The sequence below is a fragment of the Centroberyx gerrardi genome, chromosome 1 (genome assembly GCF_048128805.1).
Source record: "Centroberyx gerrardi isolate f3 chromosome 1, fCenGer3.hap1.cur.20231027, whole genome shotgun sequence".
Taxonomy (NCBI): domain Eukaryota; kingdom Metazoa; phylum Chordata; class Actinopteri; order Beryciformes; family Berycidae; genus Centroberyx; species Centroberyx gerrardi.
The window spans coordinates 27,980,980-28,000,548 of NC_135997.1; the positions used below are offsets into that span (position 1 = coordinate 27,980,980).

General features: G+C 41.1%; 1 protein-coding gene across 1 annotated transcript; it reads left to right on the plus strand.

The window, feature by feature from the left end:
* The first annotated feature begins 364 nt into the window (after positions 1-364).
* LOC139910131 (semaphorin-7A) lies at positions 365-18,455 on the plus strand. The gene is made up of 14 exons (XM_071897346.2): positions 365-515; positions 2,727-2,860; positions 3,275-3,331; positions 3,514-3,612; positions 4,321-4,414; positions 5,109-5,216; positions 5,645-5,787; positions 7,280-7,458; positions 8,478-8,589; positions 9,144-9,327; positions 12,088-12,203; positions 12,605-12,750; positions 14,313-14,371; positions 16,669-18,455. The coding sequence occupies exons 1-14, from the start codon at positions 380-382 to the stop codon at positions 17,022-17,024; spliced, it is 1,923 nt and encodes a 640-aa protein (XP_071753447.2). The 5' UTR covers positions 365-379; the 3' UTR covers positions 17,025-18,455.
* Positions 18,456-19,569: the final 1,114 nt, after the last annotated feature.

A 19,569-nucleotide genomic window follows, 5' to 3' on the forward strand; every position in this document is an offset into this window, starting at 1 on the left:
TTTGACATATAACTTGTGCAGTAGCAATGAAAGGTGAACTGTACAGTGTCCAATTGAGTCTCTGTTCTGTATGTATTCTGCACAGTGTAATATATTCAGCCTTTATAGTTAAAAATTGCACATATTAAGGGATTTTTCATTATTATTATGATATCAAATATTAATCTGGATGCTCACTTATTGAATTTAACGATTAAATACCAAGTCATTGGTTTAAAACAGTATTATACGTGTGTAAAAAACAGTAAAAAGCTAAACGCCCAAACCGGAAGTTCCAGCCAGCGGAGCGCATCTAGTCTAACGCATCTGATCTGACTGGAGCAACAGTCAGGCGGCTGGAGGAACACAAGCCTCGCTGTAAGAGTTTGGAACTTCAGTGATGACAGTGTGCTATCTAGCAACATACAGGAGAATGTTACATTTATTGTTAAACATACATTTCGTATTGTCATGCCTCGTCAATTTGTCAGAGGCGAACTCTACGCATTTACCAAGGATGACATTTACAGACAGAGGTAAGATATATTTGCTTTTTTTTCTCCAAGACAAATAAATTGAAACATTAAATAGTAGCCTACAATTAACATCGCGATGAACGTGTCATGTAGAAATGAGGTGAACATTTTTAAATGTTTTCTGATGTTTGAGGAATGTTAAGTTTTTGTTTAGTAATGTTTTTTGGTCAGCCTAAAGTGTTCAATTCGTTCTGGACACACAGGCTGTGGTAAACAGACTGGTAGCTGTCAGTTCTGCAATGCAGTTTAATCAGCAAAGTGGACTATTGGCAGTGACGAGTGGACAGCATGTCAGTAGGCTATATTGACCAGCTTTCAACCCCTAAAGAACAACAGTAGTCTCATAGTTAATTATATTTATGTAATTAACATAGTTAATCATTTAGACAGTTAATCGTTATCCCTGTAGGGATATTATATTGAATTTTGTAGTGATGCCATAGAGATATCATGGTGATAGGAGAAGTACATTAAGATCACTAAACTCACTATAGAGCGCCACAGACACACTAAAGATCCCTCTAAGCCTCTATGGGAATATCACAGGAAACTGTAGTGTGTATTTTCTTGTTATGGAGGGGTCAGAGCAGAAGCAGACAGTGACCTGAGGTCAGCTGTAAAATGTCCCTTATAATTATTAAGGTTGAGGATGGGAGTTAGGCTGCTGATCTCTGTGCTGAAGCTGGCAGAGCAGACCTCAACATTGAACTGTTATTGTTGTGACTGTCAATACGAGTGTATATGTACACATGCGGGATTGTGGGTCCAATGGTGTAAAATTAATAATGAAAACAAAAATAACCTTTATTTATAGCGTACTTATCAAAACAGTGTGGAAGGATAAATATAAATGTAAGCAATACATAAAAACATATAAACATGAACAAAGACATAGAAAAAAGAATAAAAAATATTCAACCATCTGGGGAATGATCCAATAGGATCCGGGTACAAGGAGGGTTAGGAACATTATGCAACCCAACCCAATATATCAACATACTAACCACACCAATAGTATGCCAACAAAGTAGCTGCAGACAATTTTTTAATATCTATGTGCTCTGAGAAGAAGGTAAAAACTGAATTGAGAGCAATGGTGAAGTGGTTTCTCCTCCATGATCTTCTAAATTTGAATATTTGGAATTAATGTGGAGTGGAGAAGGGGATGAAGAGAGGAGGAGGGAAGGAAGGAAAAAGTGAAGAGGAGGAGGAGGAGAAGAAGGGATAGTTTCTTATTGTCAGGTTTCAGAATCAGGGGTTCAACTTAATAGGGAAAGGCCACTAAATTTAAGACTTCATATGTAATTCCTATGGTCTTGGACACTCCAATCAATATTGTGAACATGAACAACTCCAACAAAACCTGAAACCAGAGAACTTTTAGTCAAACTTTAGACTGTCCCATAGAGAATCAATGGAAAAAAAGGGTAAAGGTAATGTTTCAATGATGGGAATTATCTGGAGATATGGTACATCCTCTTCTTCAGAACTGAAAGCAGTACTTGTTAATGTGGAGGTGTGGTGAGGACCCAAATGTAGGACAGCGAGGCAGGTGGTGATTAAACCCCAAGACTGGGTGTTTAATGTAACAAGTTGCAGGTGACACAGGAAACCAAAGACGAGAGCTCTTCACACATAAACTGACACGTGTAACAGAAAGCAATGATCAGACCAAGACTGACTGGGGAACAAGACTAATATACACATGGAGGGTGGATACAAATGAGACACAGCTGGGGCAGACAGGAAACATGGTACACATAGAACTAAAATAACTAGACAGGGAAACATAATACACAAAGAAATACAAAACCTAGACAATGAACAAAGGCAGGACGTCACAACCATGACACTACTATAGAATAAAGTTGACTTGGAAATAAAAACAGACAAACATGCAGGTCCACAAAATCACAAAAATCACTGTCTGTGGTGCAGCTCCAGATTTTATACCTGTTGTTTTCCTATCTCCTTTTTAAACTTTTTGGAACACATTTGTAATCTTTAGATAGCTGTTTGACCAAAGTGAGCGTCCCCCAAACTTTTATAGGCTACAGTGCAAATGCTGTATCAAGGTTTTTCACAGCCACATTCTCATTGTATCTTTATCCAGAATGTCAGTTTTGCTGTTAGTAGTGTCCTTCCACCAACAGATTTGTATTTGTGTCTTGCACAGGCAAAATGTATCATTCACATGTCTTTTTATTTCAGAGAAAGCGTTCAAAAGGTTACGTTTACCTGGACATGGAACACCCATACAGATTCTCCAGGAAGGACAGCTGGACACTGTCACAGCTGCAGGACAAAGACACCTTCACTCTGTCGACTTTCAAAACCTTCACAAGGTATGTATGTACTGTATGTATGCAGGTATGTTGTATTATTGAATGCTGAATGTATGTATATTTGTAGATTGCACTGTATGTGAGGTCCTGTTGTGTGCTGTGGTACTGTGTAACTTGGCAATATGTGTCTGCACAAATTTCTCTGACACAAATTCCTGTACATTTATTGTACTCGGAGAACAAAGTGATTGCTATTCTGCTCCTGATCCATATGCCTGATATGGAATGTCAATACATTGAAGTTCCAATTTGCTGAACAATGATTCTAACAGTTTTTGGAAATTATTAGGAGTTCATTACTTTACTGCGACCATCTTGGGAGGCAAACATCAAGTGTTTTCAATCAAACTACAGATGTTGTTAATCCATAATGATATGGAGAAAAGTGACAGACTTTTATATTTTTCTTTACAGTCTCCTGTGGAAAGGAGTGTGTTGTGGGGGGAATGCACCGTTGATCCCACATCACGAGTGAGTATCTTACGAAGGTGATTTGATAGAGACAAGGACAGTACAGTTGGATCTGATCATGAGTGATGGTTGAATCTTTGTTGTTTTGTTATTCTACTGTTCCACTCACTGTAAACTATCCCGGATCTGAGCTTCAGCTGAATACATGACATGTAACCTAAATGTTTGCTTTTGTCCTTCAGGCTTGTCATTACAACATCACTGTGCTTCACAAGGGGAACAAGGCCAACCAGCTGTTCCTGTGTGGAACTGATGGCAAGGAAACGAGTTGCTGTAATATGGTAGGAGACAGCAGAGCCATAACTATTACTGAGGAGGGGTGGAAAAGACCTGTTTTATTAAAGTCTGTTTAATTATAAATGGTGGATCTCATTGTACTCACTGCTCTTAGATCTAACAAGAGCAGTGACTTAAAGTGGTAATCACCTGTCAATCAAACAGTGTGTCCAGCACTGTGACTTCTTTTCCTTGGACTTTCTGTTGATGCAGTTTGAGTTTCTGTAGGCGGCGCTCTTCTCTCTGTCTGTTCAGCCATGGTGGCTATCACTGCTCATACTAACTACCCAGTTCTTCTTCTGTTTATTCCACACAAACTGCAAATGTAAAAGACATCACTTCTTCTGCGTCAGAGCATTTTTCCCAGGAAAGAGCTACCAGACACCAGGTGTCTAGTCTAGAACAGGAAATGTAAAAGCTTTCATGAACTGGATATAGGTTGAATCACTTTTGTGCAATATCAATCAGCAATGGCCATATGGGCATTTATTTATATGAAAATGTCACAGATTAATACTTTTAAAAAAAAGCAGGAATGTTTAGAAACCAGAGTGTCCACGTCGGCCTTGTAAACAGGAAAGTTTCCAAGTGACCTGCCTAGCTAAATATAGGCTAAATAATAAAAGAGGAGTTGTAATTACAAGTGTGCGCTGTCAATACTACAATTTTGGCTGTTGTTGGTCATTTGGATTAACAGACTTATTTCCTTGCAGAATATATCAGAGCCGTCATCTTTGTGCACTCCCTCTGAACACATGGCAAACATAAAGACAAGCATGAAGGAAGGCGAACCGTCTGTCCTTATTGGTGAGCGCCTGTACAGATATAATGTTTCTTTTCTGATGCATATTTGAATTTCTGTTTTACCTGTTTCACCAGAGTACTGCAATCCTGTCTAGAAGTCTGCCTATATCTGTATTTAAGGCTTTTGCTTTTTTCAGCACTGCTGCTCTGCTTCACATTCACACAGTTTGACGCATTCACACCATGGAGCTGCCCAGTGCAACCACAGTACTTTAGTGTTTGCCACTGAGCAGCTCAACTAGAGAGAGTGTGGCTTCTAGAAAGCTTCTGCTTTATCAGTTCTCCCTGCAGTATGTGTTCCAAAACACAGCCTGGACTGTGATCAGAGATACAGATTAAAGCTGCGCTAGACAACTGTAAGTCAACACCAATCCTGTAAGGTGACATCAGTAAACTGCACACAGCACGCTCATGTTTACCAGCCCGGCTGGTCTGTGATGCTTTATACCAAAGAGATGGGAGCGCTCGAGTTTGTATTTTGCTATTATGACTTGATTCAGCACTTTTTGCGTGTGGCACTTTTTAATGCTGTCAGTGGTAGAACAGGACAGACTGGTGTCTGGAAATGTACATTTCCAGACACCAGTCTCCAGCGCACATCAAAGATGTAAACTCTACTGTAGGAATGTCTGGAAGTCATTATTGTGTCAAAGTGACACCACATCATCACAGGTAATTGTTAGTTTTGTATTTCCAGAGTCCGCAGGACGTGCAGACCTCTACATCACTCACTCCGGAGCTCAGGACTCTGTTGGCATCCACAAGTTTGGGGAGAAACGAGTCGGTCCAGGGAACCACGGAAAGGGTATACAAAACATGTTTTGCATGCTATTTTTCCATCATATCTGCTTCATGTCCCTTAACAATTAATTTGTTCTCTTTCTTATACCGCCTATTTATAGTTTCAGAACTTTCATTAGCTGTGTTCAATCAGAAATAGGCCAACTTTGCTTCTTTATTTTGGTTTTTAAAATGGTCTTAAATTAAATTCCAGGCAGCATTAAAAAGCTCTTCAAAGTCGTAAATTTGTTTTTCTGAAACCTACAGATGCCCTGCCTCATAAGACAATTTTATTGTTGCCGCAACCTTGCCAGTGTTATGGCAGCAGATTTCAACCCATGCTTGATTAATGACAATAGCCATCAAAGAGTTGGCTATTTTGCAGTTGTGTTTAATCTGTCTACCTCCTGAGGCTATAGAAACAAATAATCCCTGTGTTTTTCCTGTCTGCAGAGCAGCAGTATGTGGGTTTGGTGCTCAGCAGAAGGAGAGAGGATCCACTGCAGGACAAAGTTTATGCCTTCTATAAGGAGAAAAACACAGATTTAGGCTATGACAGTGATATGTGGCTGCCTTTCGTGGCCCAGGTTTGCATGGTAAGGGCCATAAAAACAATCAGTGTATATTCCACTGTCTATTTCTACCCCTATCTACACTGAACAAAAATATAAACGCAACACTTTTGTTTTTGCTCCCATTTTTCATGAGTTGAAATAAAAGATCTAAGACTTTTTCTATGCACACAAAAGGCTTATTTGTCTCAAATTTTGTTCACAAATTTGTTTAAATCCGTGTTAGTGAGCACTTCTCCTTTGCCAAGATAATCCATCCACCTGACAGGTGTGGCATATCAAGATACTGATTAAACAGCATGATTATTGCACAGGTCTGCCTTGGGCTGGTCACAATAAAAGGCCACTCTAAAATGTGCAGTTTTATCTCGAAAAAAGACATTTATTAGGCACTGAACTATGGATCTCACATGACTAGGGCTACAGATATGCATTTTTTGAAAACCAGTCAGTATCTGGTGTGACCACCATTTGCCTCATGCAGTGCGACACATCTTCTTCGCATAGAGTTGATCAGGTTGTTGACTGTGGCCTGTGGAGTGTCGGTCCACTCCTCTTCAACGGCTGTGAGAAGTTGCTGGATATTGGCAGGAATTGGAACACACTGTCGTACACGCCGATCCAGAGCATCCCAAACATGCTCAATGGGTGACATGTCTGGTGAGTATGCAGGCCATGCAAGAACTGGGATGTTTTCAGCTTCCAGGAACTGTGTACAGATCCTTGCAACACGGGGCCGTGCATTATCATGCTGCAACATGAGCTCTGGTGGACATTCCTGCAGTCAGCATGCCAATTGCACGCTCCCTCAAAACTTGCGCCATCTGTGGCATCGTGTTGTGTGATAAAAACTGCACATTTTAGAGTGGCCTTTTATTGTGACCAGCCCAAGGCACACCTGTGCAATAATCATGCTGTTTAATCAGCATCTTGATATGCCACACCTGTCAGGTGGATGGATTATCTTGGCAAAGGAGAAGTGCTCACTAACACGGATTTAAACAAATTTGTGAACAAAATTTGAGACAAATAAGCCTTTTGTGTGCATAGAAAAAGTCTTAGATCTTTTATTTCAACTCATGAAAAATGGGAGCAAAAACAAAAGTGTTGCGTTTATATTTTTGTTCAGTATATCTACCTCTATCTATTTGTGTATCTGTCTGTCTTATCCGGTGTATTCTCGTCTATCAGACCATCTGATTTACGTCACGTCACAGCGTTTGAGTTTTGAGCTAAGATAAGATGAAACTTTACTGATCCCTGTGGGGAAATTGGGTTATTACACCAGCAAAAAAAAAAAGAAAATGTACATAGAAACCCCAAAATTTTTATATAAACAAGAATATAGCAATGGGGATTATTCAAACATATGCACCAACAATTGCCACATGAGAACATGTTAAGTAGAATGTATGAATGACAAGTGATGGATAGTGTGCGCAGAATAACAGCTGTAGGCAGAATGAAGGCAGAATAGAGAGCCAACTCTAACCCGCCGATCTTCCTCGGCTTCCAGGCAGATCATGGCGGGCCCAAGCACTACCTGCAGTTTGTGTGGACGTCCCAGCTGAACGCCAGGCTCTTCTGCGGAGACCAGGACAGCAGACAGTACTACTCTGAGCTGGTGGATGTGGCTGCCTTACATGCAGACCAGTGGCAGGACACCAGGGTATACGCACTCTTCAGAAATGAATGGTAGGACTCCATTATCAATGTCAAGTAGAAACAGTTCTTGGAAGTTCTTGGAAATTATTTGATGAGCAGAATTATCAGCCCAAGGTTTTGGGACGGTCCCTTTTGAATCATATGATGAAAGTCAGTCACAAGTGTGCGAGGTAAATGACTGTGACTGTGACTTTTTTTTTTTTTTTTACTGCTAATTGGCAAACCTCAAAGTACTTTTAACTCGTGTCTTGATGTAAAAGCAGGAATAGATAGTCAGACAGTTAGTTAGACAGTCGAGGAGAAATAAAAGTGCAGATGTTTAAAGTACTCAAATAGCAGAGTCACTTGTTATGTCTACCTGTTGAAGCAGTAACAAGGCACTGTACGGTAAACTTTTAATTCAATTAAAAAACGCCAAAAAAAACAAATCTATAACTATAAACCATAAAGAGGATGGGAAGTGATTACAGGGCACTGCCTGGTTGACTTGTCTTTCATAGTTTTGCTGGTTTGTATGTGAGCAGTATGCTCCTATTTTCCATTTCTATTCAGAAGTTTTGTTCCAAAATGAGACATCCGCCATTTGAACAATAGAGACTCTTAGAAAAGATGGATAGCACAAAATTAAAACAAATTAAGAGTCTTTGTAAAGGATGCTGGTTAACTTCAATCTTTGGTTGACAACTGAGATACTGAATTTTTATTTAGCGAGGAAAAGTCCACACTTTTCCCAGCTGGTCTGGGGAATCACACCATCAGTCAACATTGACAGTCAACAATATTTTGGAAATTAACTTTTCAATAAAACTCTTAGGGTCTCTTGTTTGAACCGATGAGTGTTTTGAGTGTGTAGCGTGTTTTGCTTTTGCTTCCTCTTCGGTAGAACATCCTTTGTTAACCAAGTTCAGTTCCTCTTCTAATTTCAGCTCTCACATCTGAGTTCTGTTTTTCTGCCAGCATGGCCAAATTCTCTGCTGTCTCTGCTGCAGACAGCTACAAGAAGTTGTGAAACAGCTGTGTATAGACTGACCCTTTGTGTCTCTCTACAGGGGGATGAGTGCTGTGTGCGTCTATACAATAAAGGATATTGACAACATCTTCACGCAATCCACATTCAAGGGGCACAGCACGGGCATCCCAAATGAGCCAAGGCCCGGGACGGTACGTGTCATAGTAATTTGTCCAAAATGAAAAAATATAACCACTCATGGCATAAAAGTAAAACTATTGAAAGTACTCACTACTGAATAGTGAATATTACTGGGGCTATTGTCTATCAAATCAACATTTTAGAGGAAGTAAGACCTCTGGTCAATGAAGATGACCTAGCATTTTTTCTCCCAAAAACTTAACAGTTTTCAAATGACACCATTTGCATGATCTTCAGCAGTTTTAAAGACATCGCTGCTGTCATGAATACCACATTACTGCAATTTTGGTCTTATTTGAATGCCGATGTCAACATTCATTTCATGTGCTGAGTGAGTTTCATATCCATTGGGCCTTGGCCTTGGTGTACCTGGTAAAAAAAAAAAAACATTGTATTATTTCCAAAATACATGGGAATCAATGAGGAATTGCATTCTTTATTCATTCCTGAAAAAAGCTCTTTTTTGCAGATAAATGATTTTTGTCCGGTGAGAGAGACAGATTCATGTCTATACCAAATGAATATGCTTTAACTTGAAACGTCTGACCTTCCCTTCTTTCTTCAGTGTGTTTTGGACAGCACAAAGCTTCCTTCTGATGTCCTGAGGATAGTACACAAGAACTCAGAGATGGAGGACAGAGTCCTGCCTCTGAACAACTCCGATCCACTCCTCGTTAGTCACCACCACTACACTCACATCTGCACAGACAGCTTCCAGAATCGGCACACAATGCTGTTTCTATCCTTAGGTGAGTAATGTTACACTCTGCTGAAATGATATGACTCAAGCAAGGTGAGAAGGTGAATCAGAGTTACTTTATCCGTCAAGTACAGTGATTGTGCATGATTTTTTAAATTTATTTTTTGGGGTGAAACCGGTACAGGAACATCATGGAAAATAACATAGTAACATAATTAGATAGCCCAGTCGAGTTTGAGTCAAGACCAGGTCCAAAAGGGGTCAAGACCAAGAGCAAAATTAACAGAGTACATGTCTTTCCAGATGTAAAAATAATTATTAAGGAGTTTCTTAAGCATGAACAGATATGTAGATCTATCTGCAATGCCACTCTGTAATACCCTTCAATAGCCAGTTAATCAATCCATAGGAATTGAATGCATAGAAGTTTGAGGACCATTACATACTCATGTTGAAATACCTTAAATGGTTTGTAATGCTGGGGAAAATAAACCACACACCAATAAAATTACCTATTTTATAAAAATAAAAAGTTTCAGATTGGCAGGAAAAAGCTGAGTCAACATCCGATAGTGGCTGAGACCAAGACAAGTCAGAGTCAAAATAGGCTTGAGGTGGGACTCAAGACTGCGACAGGACTAGAGTACTACAGCCCTGCATACTGGTATACAGGCAATATTTCCCCTAAACCATGGAAGAGTCTGCAGGTTTTCACTCCACCCAAACACTACAGCAGCTGATTTCATTGATTAGCACATTCAGCCAGAGCAGGACGAACTAATCAGTGAAAGTAGCTGCTGTAGTGTTTGGTTGGAATGAAAACCTGCAGACTCTTCCATGGCACAGGACTGAACAGCAGAGGCTTACAGGGAACAGGACCTCGCATTCAGTCCAAGTGGACAGTGCAAGACATACCATGGACCATAGACTACACTTATCACTTCACATTTATTGTGGAGCATTATATCACCATGGGCATTTCGAGCAGTGTGGCATACAGTAAGGGTTGCAGTGGCAGAGAGGGAGCAGTGAAATGGACAGATTAAGAAATGATCAGCCAGACACTAGAAACTCCCAGCCTTTGGCAATAAGTAAGACTTGTTTGAGCTGAGATGGCCCACAGGCCCTTGCTTGTCTCTTGTTTCTGTGGCATGAAACAGTTTAGGCTTGTACCATTACACCATACTTGACAGGAAGCCAGCCCCAAGGAAATGGATTAGCCCAAAGCCACATCTTCTAAATCTGAAATCTGAGAAATCGTCTTTGGTATGACTCAGCTATTGGGATCAAACCCAAACCCTCCCAGTATCGATCCCACAACCCCCTGGACAAAACACTAGTGCCCCATGGCTTACATCCAGTCTGTCTCTTAAACTGAACGCCAAGTAGGGAGGCATTGTGTTCCATTTTTTCAAGTGTCTGGTATGACCTGGCTGGAGATTGAAGCCCAAAACTCCAAGAATTGAACTCCAACCCCTTTGGACCAGATGACGGTCCATTTCAGGCACTTACACTCAGTCCATCTCTTTAGAGCTGAAAGCCAAGCAGACAGGATGCAGGTCCAAATTAAGTCTTTGGCATGACTCGACAGGGAATTCAACCCCAAACCTTCCGGTATCAAACCACAGGAAAGGACACCAACCCATGGAAGGGACTTCCCATCGATCAACCTCTTTGAAGCTGAGGGTCAAGCAGACGCATCAGGTCTCTTTTTCAAGTCATTGTTATGACTTGGCTAGGGATCAAATCCTGAACGTCCCAGTATTGAACTCATACCTGCTGCTAGTCCATCCTACAGACTCGTAAGACTCGTAGCCTTGATTGGCCACTTTAAAGCCGACTGCATAGCAGAGAGGCTTTGGTATGGTTTGTCTTTGTCATGACTCAGCGAGAGATTGAACTCCAAACGGCCCAGTGTCAGGCCTTCAGCTATGGTTTGTGGCTTGGTGTCATTTAGTCAAGCCAAGCCAAGCTTATGGGAAAATCTCTCATGAGAATGCAGTTCACAGCATTATATTTCAACACATATGACTTTGAGGAAATTCAGGCCACATGTGGGTGTGATTACACTCTTTTGGACTTTGGTCTAGATGTCTGCTCTTTTTTAAATAAAACTGTCAGAACTCTGAGCAGTTTCCCCTGTTAAGAGGAAGAGATGTATTATTATAGGAAGAGATGAATTATTATAGGAAATCAAACAGTATGTGTCAGGTCTAAATAAATCTTGGCCAAATATAGCATAGGCAGTTCCTTTTTAAAGAGTTAAGGATTTTTTTTTACTCACGCACATTTACACAATTACTTGTGTTACTGTCTTGTTGGTGTTAAACAGCTGTTAAGCAAAGCAGGGTGAATCAAGCCACTCCTTACAACCCTTGTCATTCCTTATCATATTAGATGGGTTGTGCTGGAAGAGTCATATGAGATGATGAAACATGAGATATGTGGGAGAGAGCGAGAGAGAGAGTGTGTGTGTGTGTGTACTTCCATGTACTATCATTGTGAGAACCTCTTTGAGTTTTCAACTTTTGCGAAGTGAGGTCATTTCAATGGGCTGTTTTATGGTTAGGTTAGGACTTGGTTTTAGGGCTAAGGTTAGGATTAGGTTAGGTTTAGGGGAGAGGGAATGAATGTAGTCAATGGATGGTCCTCATGAGGATAGAAGTACAAGGATGTGTGTGTGTGGCTGGGTGGGTGGCTTGGTGGGTGGATGGGTGAGTGTATGAATAAGAATGTTTAGACACTTACTCATCCTCCTTTGTCAGTGCTAAATATTGCATTATAGCCGCCTCTATATGCCTTCCCACAGAGAATGGAAGAGTTCACAAGGCTGTGGAGACTAACACCAAGGCCTTTTTCATCGCTGACTATCGACCTTTCAGCCAAAGAGCCCACATCCTCAACATGATTCTTCATCCCTCCACTGTGAGTCAGACAACACTGCCCACACACCCAGACCTCCCTACTAACACACATCTACGATGGGATTCTGCTACAAGACTTTTATTCATATAGAAATAAAGTCTAAAATATGAAGAGATTTGTTCTGAAATAAGATGTCGACCATATGGAGAAAAAAGTGACACCCTCTCTTATAAAATGATTAATGGTGTAAAATTAAGGCAAAATATAGTGCTTTTGAAGGAAGGTAGGCAACTTACATACATTGACAAAATTAATACTTTTTTCAGACTGTATCTGTGATCAGGGAGGAACCCCTGGACGACATTGACTGTCCAATATCCAGTTTTTATTAAAAGGCCAATATCAGTGCCATGTATCTGCAAACCCATGTATCAGTCTAACCCTGCTCTGGATCCTTGCAGAGGAAGCTGTATGTGAGAACCAGCAGTGAACTGGTCCAGCTGGACGTGGGGAGCTGTGCCCACTATGGAGACAGCTGTGAGGAATGTATCCTGGCCAGAGATCCCTACTGCGGCTGGAAGGACACCCGCTGCACCCCTCATACACGGTAAGACCCCTCATTTACATTTGGAGATCTTCATTCTACCTCTCGACAAAAAAAAAAAGAAAAACCCTCACACCTGGTCTTAAAAAATTATTTCTGGCATAAATGTACAACTCATAACTCATGTTCATTTCATGTCAAGTTGATAGCCAACACAAGACGTTAGCGCACAAATTAGTAAGACTTTATAGTAATGAATTTCAGGCAGCAATTTTTCAATTTGGAGATACAGCGTTTTGGAGTGAAATTCTTCATTTCCACTTAAAGATGCTAGATGTAGAATTTTATTTATCAATAAATCATTGCCATATTTATTTGGAGACATAAGTATAATTGCTGTAAACAAACAAGGCCATCGAGACCAGACGATTGGCAGCCTACACTGCATTTTACATTGTGTGCCACCAGGTCAGATTTGGTAGGAAATCTGCTGGATTGCTCGATGATACAAAGGGAGATTACTTTATAGCACAAAACGGGAAGATGCCACACTGTTTCTCACAAGGACAAGTAGCAACATCCTCTTTGTGACAGGAAGCAAGAGAGTTTATGTGAAATGCGGTCTTAGTTTTGAGAAACACTACCACTAACAGCGCCACTGGTGGGTGATAGTTCTGGTTACTAGATGGTGTCTCTAAACACTAGGCCAGTTGTCATTCAGTTAGAGGAAATTCTGATATAGATGCTGGGTATGAACAATTTTGCTCACGTTGTCTTCCTGTTTTTGTGGGTTGTGTTTAACCATTACAAGGTATGTGTAGGTTTCAGGTGGCAAAACCAGTTCATTCCAGATACATAGCTAATGAAACTGTGGAATAAAATATGGAAAGTATTAGAGAAAGGACACCAGGAAATTCATTATTAAGGGACATTAAGTCCTATTGTGTTTCGTAAAGCAGATACAGTGTACAGTATATTGCACTAAGTGGACATGCAGCACAAAGAAACCTGTCATACATGGTGAAAAAATAAGACCTCTAATAACTGTATTTAAGATATTTAAATAATTTAGGCCTTAAATTTAGACAATTTCAGTTCTTTTTTTTTTTTTAACTTTAAGGATCCATAGATACCCTGGTTTATTTCTCCAGGAAAGGGTTTATTGCATGCTCTTTTTTTCAGCACCATGCTGCTTCAAATTCATATAGTTAAACTCATCTACATCTGGGAGCTGCCCAGTACAAACCACAGTCTTCTGCTGTCGGCCACTGAGCAGCTCCACTGGAGGAGCTGGGGGTTCAGTGCCTTGCTAAAGGGCTCCTCAGGGGTAGCTGTCTAGGGGCAGGAAGATTGATACATTTTCACTTTGCCCGTGCAGTTTTTCCCACCTGGTGCAGCGATTCAAACTGGTAAACTTCTGGTTCACAAGTCGACTCTAGTGGGTCTTCCCTTCGAACCTGGAAGAAGAGAAAGAAGAGTTTCATGCTGAACAGAAAGACACTTTGTACTGACAGTCAAAGCAGAACAAGTTTAAATTGCTGGTGAAAGTCCTTTCCCTCAATATCTGATACAGAACAGGATGCTCGACTCAAATGCTCGACTCAAATGCACTTTTCATTTCACAGTGGAACACTGCAGGATGTGGAGAAAGGGAATCACACCTTGTGCCAAAATGATGGGAAAGGTAAGCTATGAAGATGATTATGCATTACTTTACTGCATAACACTTGGTGTGGTCACACTATGCACCAAAGCATACAAAAATTTGCTTTGCCTCTCATGGCAGCAGTGCACTGTTTTAAAAGGGATGAGAGGAGTTGATTTGATTGGCCATGAGTGACGCCAGCCCCTACCACACCTACACATAATTTATTCCTCTTCATACAACGTCTTTTACAACAGGTGTGCCACTGCTGCGCTACTGTCTCTGGTCATGAAATTACCAAAAATCTGTAGGTCACACCCAAGTGCAATAGTGCTGTCAACTTGAGCCTGCGCCTTTATTCACAAAAATAGGGTGCTCTGCCTTACTTGCATTATAATACATTTTTGATGTGCATGTAAATGTGTCTACAGGTTGAATTCATACCAAAGTGAAACACGCACACTAACATACATAAAAGGGTTTTTATATGAGTCTGGAGAAGTCTGTGCCTTTGCCAACTAAAGCCACAAAAAAAAAAAAAAAAGCACAGCATCAGCGCTTGAGCTGAGCCATGGCCTGAGTAGGTAGAAGCACAAGCACAATTTTGGTATCTGTTACAACCCGGCTCAAGGAAGTAACAATGAGGGAGCCAGACGCCAAAATAATAGTTAAAACAATGATTAAATACTAGGGGTAAACACAAACTACATCAAACCAAAAGAACAGAACAAAAGGTGTACCTAGGTGAAGAGGGAGAGAGACACTGATAGTTGGAAGGCTTTTTATGCACAAGGAGCGCACCGGGCCCAGGTGCTCTCCATCAGTCTCAATGACGAACCCGCCCACCAGGCTCCTACAGGACAGACCTGCTGCCTCATTTATAAAACTGTGCGTGGATTCCACACTAAAAGGTTACGTGCGCACAAAAGAGGAAAAGTACGTACGTACAAAAATAATCAGATTTATAAAACCGTGCGTACGCACACCTGCACGCAATTTCCCCTTTATAAATCACAATCCAACTTGAAATGTTGCGCACGTGCACGAGCCTCATACTCCACCCCTTAACTCCCACAATTAACCATAGATGGTCAATGAAACGCCCTGAATGAATACTGATGTGTATGTAAATATGTTTGTCATTCCATTCTCCCGTGTAAGAAAATGGCAAAGCCGGAGCCAGGCAGAAAAGATACATTTCCCCTGTGGCCTTAGTTCGGGCGTCACCAACCAGAAACAGTTTGTTGAGAGGCAAAATGTCACAGTTAATGCTGCCAGCTCCGAGAGCCAGACCCTCTATAAAACTAAAACTAAAAAATAAATTGTCCAATATAAAGGTTGACGCCAAGAAGCGCATTGGACTGTTGTGTCAGCACCACCGGCGGGGCGAGGAGATACCGGAGCTCTCTCCTCTTGAACGTTACACCTCGATGACGGCGGAAACCCTATTTAGTGCCATTGTGCCAGAAACCCAGCGTGATACTGACTTAACATTAGAGAGGAAGATGAGATGCTGCGACTGACCCAAGTACCGTAAATGTGCCTTTTGTTTTTGGAAAGAGTGAACGTAACCACGCACTCAGCATTTCACATTCATTTGATTTGAATAAAAAACGCATAGACAAGTTCTGTATTCTAGTTTTCTGACTCGGGGATCAGATCCATACAGAGCCAGCAGTGTGGAAGGGTCGTCACAGTATCAAAACCCCAATTTGTATCAACACTGGCCTCTAGTGCGATCCCCAGCCCATTTCGGCCCAAGCGATGCCATAGCAAGCCACGAAATTACCAAACGGGCACAGATGGAAAAAAAAAAACTACTTGCGCCCAATGAAATTGCTACTTGCGCCTGAATTTCCCCAAGGGGATTAATAAAGTGCTATCTTATCTTACTTTGCCGGTCACTGCACTTGATCGGGGCTGGCAGGAAAATAGCACCCTTAATATTATCACAACACTGACTTACCCCACTCATGAGAACAGGTCTACATCTTGGTAAGGTTATTTATCCAGACAGGACAAGACACGCCTGTGGACATGACCATGAAAGCAAACACAGAGTGCAAATATAAAATAGCGTTCATCAAATATTGTATAACTTGAAATAATAAGCAGGGAGCTTTAGAGGTTCCGCTCACTGTGTAGGGCCAATAGGTAGTGCAAGGTACCAACACTGCCTGGGTTGGTAGTGCTGCATGTGTGCACTCATCTTACTGTAAGGTGCTTTGGATAAAACTGCCTTGCCAACTCAAATCCTTCCACTGTAAGACCTTATATCTATGTAAAAACACTAATCCAGCAAACAACAACCAGACCTCCTTGTGTTCTGTTTTCAGTGTCTAGATACTCTTCTGTTAGGAGTAGAGGAGAAGCTGCAGGAGGCATCACACTTCCCTTGCGGTCCAAGTATTTCCTTCGGTGCCCGGTGTCGTCCCACCACGCTGAGTATACCTGGCATCACCACGGAAACACAACAGCCTGCAGCCCAACGGAGCAGCAGTGCCTCCTTCTGATTGACAGCATGGGTCCGGAGCAGCAGGGCACCTACAGTTGTGTGTTGGAGGAGATGGGCTACACCAGAACCCTGGCAGAGTACCAGCTACAGCTGGACAGCAGCGCAGCAGGCCAGGCATCAAGCCCACTGGCCTGGGTTTGTCTGATGGCTGCGGTGATCATGAGTCTGTGCTATTAGCTCCAGGTATCCGCACAATAACAATACAGTAGCTAGGGCTGCACAGTTAGGACTGAAATGATAATCCTGACTATTTTGCTAGAAATTGTGATCACGATTGATTTTATGGCACTTTTATATCAGCATCTTGACATATCAACTGCAATAGCGTGAAATATTTTCAACAGCAGTGGAAAATGTAAATTACATTAAATGTTCCAATATGCCAAACTTCTACTATATTGTGGAAATTAAAATTACTATCTATGATCATACGTGATTAATTGTGCAGCCCTAGTAGTAGTTCGTGGAGGTTAAAAGGCAGATTTTCAAAAGAATGTTAAGGAACATGGGTGGAAAAGGCCGGATGTGCTCTTTCTCTCAAATTTGGATCTGGGATGATCCTTTTATACCCCACTGTGCCTGGTACACCTCACCTCCTATGCCTTGTGCCATACACACAAACAATTGAATGTTAGTTTAACCGAACATTCCATAACTGGAGACTTTCAGCGTAACACCAGCAATGTTGCCTGAAGGCTGCAAAGGCTGTTTGTTGTTTGTTTGTTTCTAATTATCTTTGTTTTTAATTTTGCTGTTCTAACTCCAATATCAGTGCAGAACCAGATGCTAGTTACAGTTTCTTGGACTTTTGGTAACACTTTATTTGGATAGTCCGATACTCAGGTGACAACAAGTAGATGTTCACCAAAGTGTCAGTTGCCTATTTACTGCATCTCTACAGACTATGTAACCCTGACCCCATTTTTAAACCTAACCCTATTTCTAACATGAATCCCAAAGCTTATGATTAACCCTAGCCCAGACGCTGAATATCTACAGACAACTTTTCACACAATTATGATTCATCCATTGAACACAAGTCTTGTATTACTATACACACACATTCTTTTGAACCTGCAAGTGTATTGCATCAGTTTCCCAGATCATGTGAACGTCATACCTGTAGTTTCCTACCTTGCATACTACCTCAGACTTGCTTGACAGGCTTTTAGTTACTGCAGCTATTCTAAGCCATTTCCTGTGTTCCTGTCAAGATTGCAACATTGCTCAAGTTGAAAAAGAGCAAAGTGTACTTTGTACAATGCTGGGGAAGTTGAAATGTAAAGTTGAGCCATCTTATTTAACCCATCGTTATTTTTCAGTCAAACAATGTAATGAGTCGGCATAGAGGTAGTGAGAACACTGTGATATTGAGGTTTGATGTGTGTTTGATGTTATTGAGTGTTAAATATTATTCCTCGGGAGTTCATTTGTATGTAAATGTGAATAGTTTTCTAACTTTGCTACTTTGTTGGACTGGCTGCACTGGATTATGGAATCTTTAGCACTTTATTTTTGGTATTTGACAGTGTTTGATAGAATTAGTTTCCAGTATATTTAAGTGCCTTCCAAGCAGCTATATCTAACAAACAATAAAAACCTGTTTGACCACTTACAGTAGCTGCTTATTCTTATGTCTTATGTCAGACCTCTATCTCAGTCTCTCTTGCTCTGTCTTTCGCTCACACATTTTACTCTTTCTCTATCTACTCTTAAAATCTGTCTGAAATAGTGGCATATTCATAAAGGATGAGCAGCGTCTTTAACAGTTTTATACTAGCCATTTTACCAGAACAGTTTTATGTTTTTTTTATGATTCATTTATGGCCTTGTGGGGAAATATTAGAGCGATGGGCCTGAGATGTCAACATCACATAGAGAAACTGGAATTGTGAAATGTTTGCTTGGTCCAAATCCTGGACAGGTTGCGAGCTAAAATCTGGGTGAGGAGAGTAATTACAAATGGGGAATGTTCTCATTTCAATGCTCTTGAGCAAGACACCTAACCCTCCCAACAACTGCTGTGAAGCTGCCCAGTGGAAGACTGTGGCTGCACCGGGCAGCTAGGAGTGAACGTGTTTAACTTGGAGTATGAAGCAAGGCATTGCTGATAAAAAAGCAGTCTTCTCTGGATAGATACATTTAGAAACTATATACCAGTGATTCTCAACCTTTTTCACAACATGGACCCCTAATTTAGTCCACATTAGAGCCACAGACCCCCATTTGATGAGATTTTGCCTCTCAAACCCAAATCTGTTTCAATTTTTATTGTCAGATATGATTTTGTCCAGAATTCCATGACTGTCTGCATTGTAGGTAGAGAGATACAGAACAGTGAAACTATGATCAAAACAGTCATTCTTCTACATTCTCTAGTTGTGTTAACTTCTTGTAAAGGAAATATGCTGGAGTTTAACAATTCATCAAATTGCTGGGGACCCCCTGGAACCCCCTCAAGGACCCCTGGTGGTCCCCGGACCCCACGTTGAGAACCACTGCTATATACCACACTGATACTGTGGCACATTTCCTGAACAAGTCGGGCCTGTCCCCATTTGGTTGCAATGCGATCTTTGCAAAGAGCAGGTATGAGAGTTCCTGAGGGTAATCACACACCCCCCGCCTCCATTTGACTAATGTGGTAACAATTAAAGTATAAACTCTCCCCAAAACCAGGATAAGTCATCAAAAAGCCTGGGGTTATACACCGGTGGAATAA

Bases quoted from the DNA above. Each gene is read 5' to 3' on its own strand.
- LOC139910131 (XM_071897346.2), top strand. From the start codon at position 380: ATGACAGTGTGCTATCTAGCAACATACAGGAGAATGTTACATTTATTG. The intron at 516-2,726 runs GTAAGATATATT...TTTTTATTTCAG, and splicing joins GATGACATTTACAGACAGAG to AGAAAGCGTTCAAAAGGTTA. The intron at 9,328-12,087 runs GTGAGTAATGTT...GCCTTCCCACAG, and splicing joins AATGCTGTTTCTATCCTTAG to AGAATGGAAGAGTTCACAAG.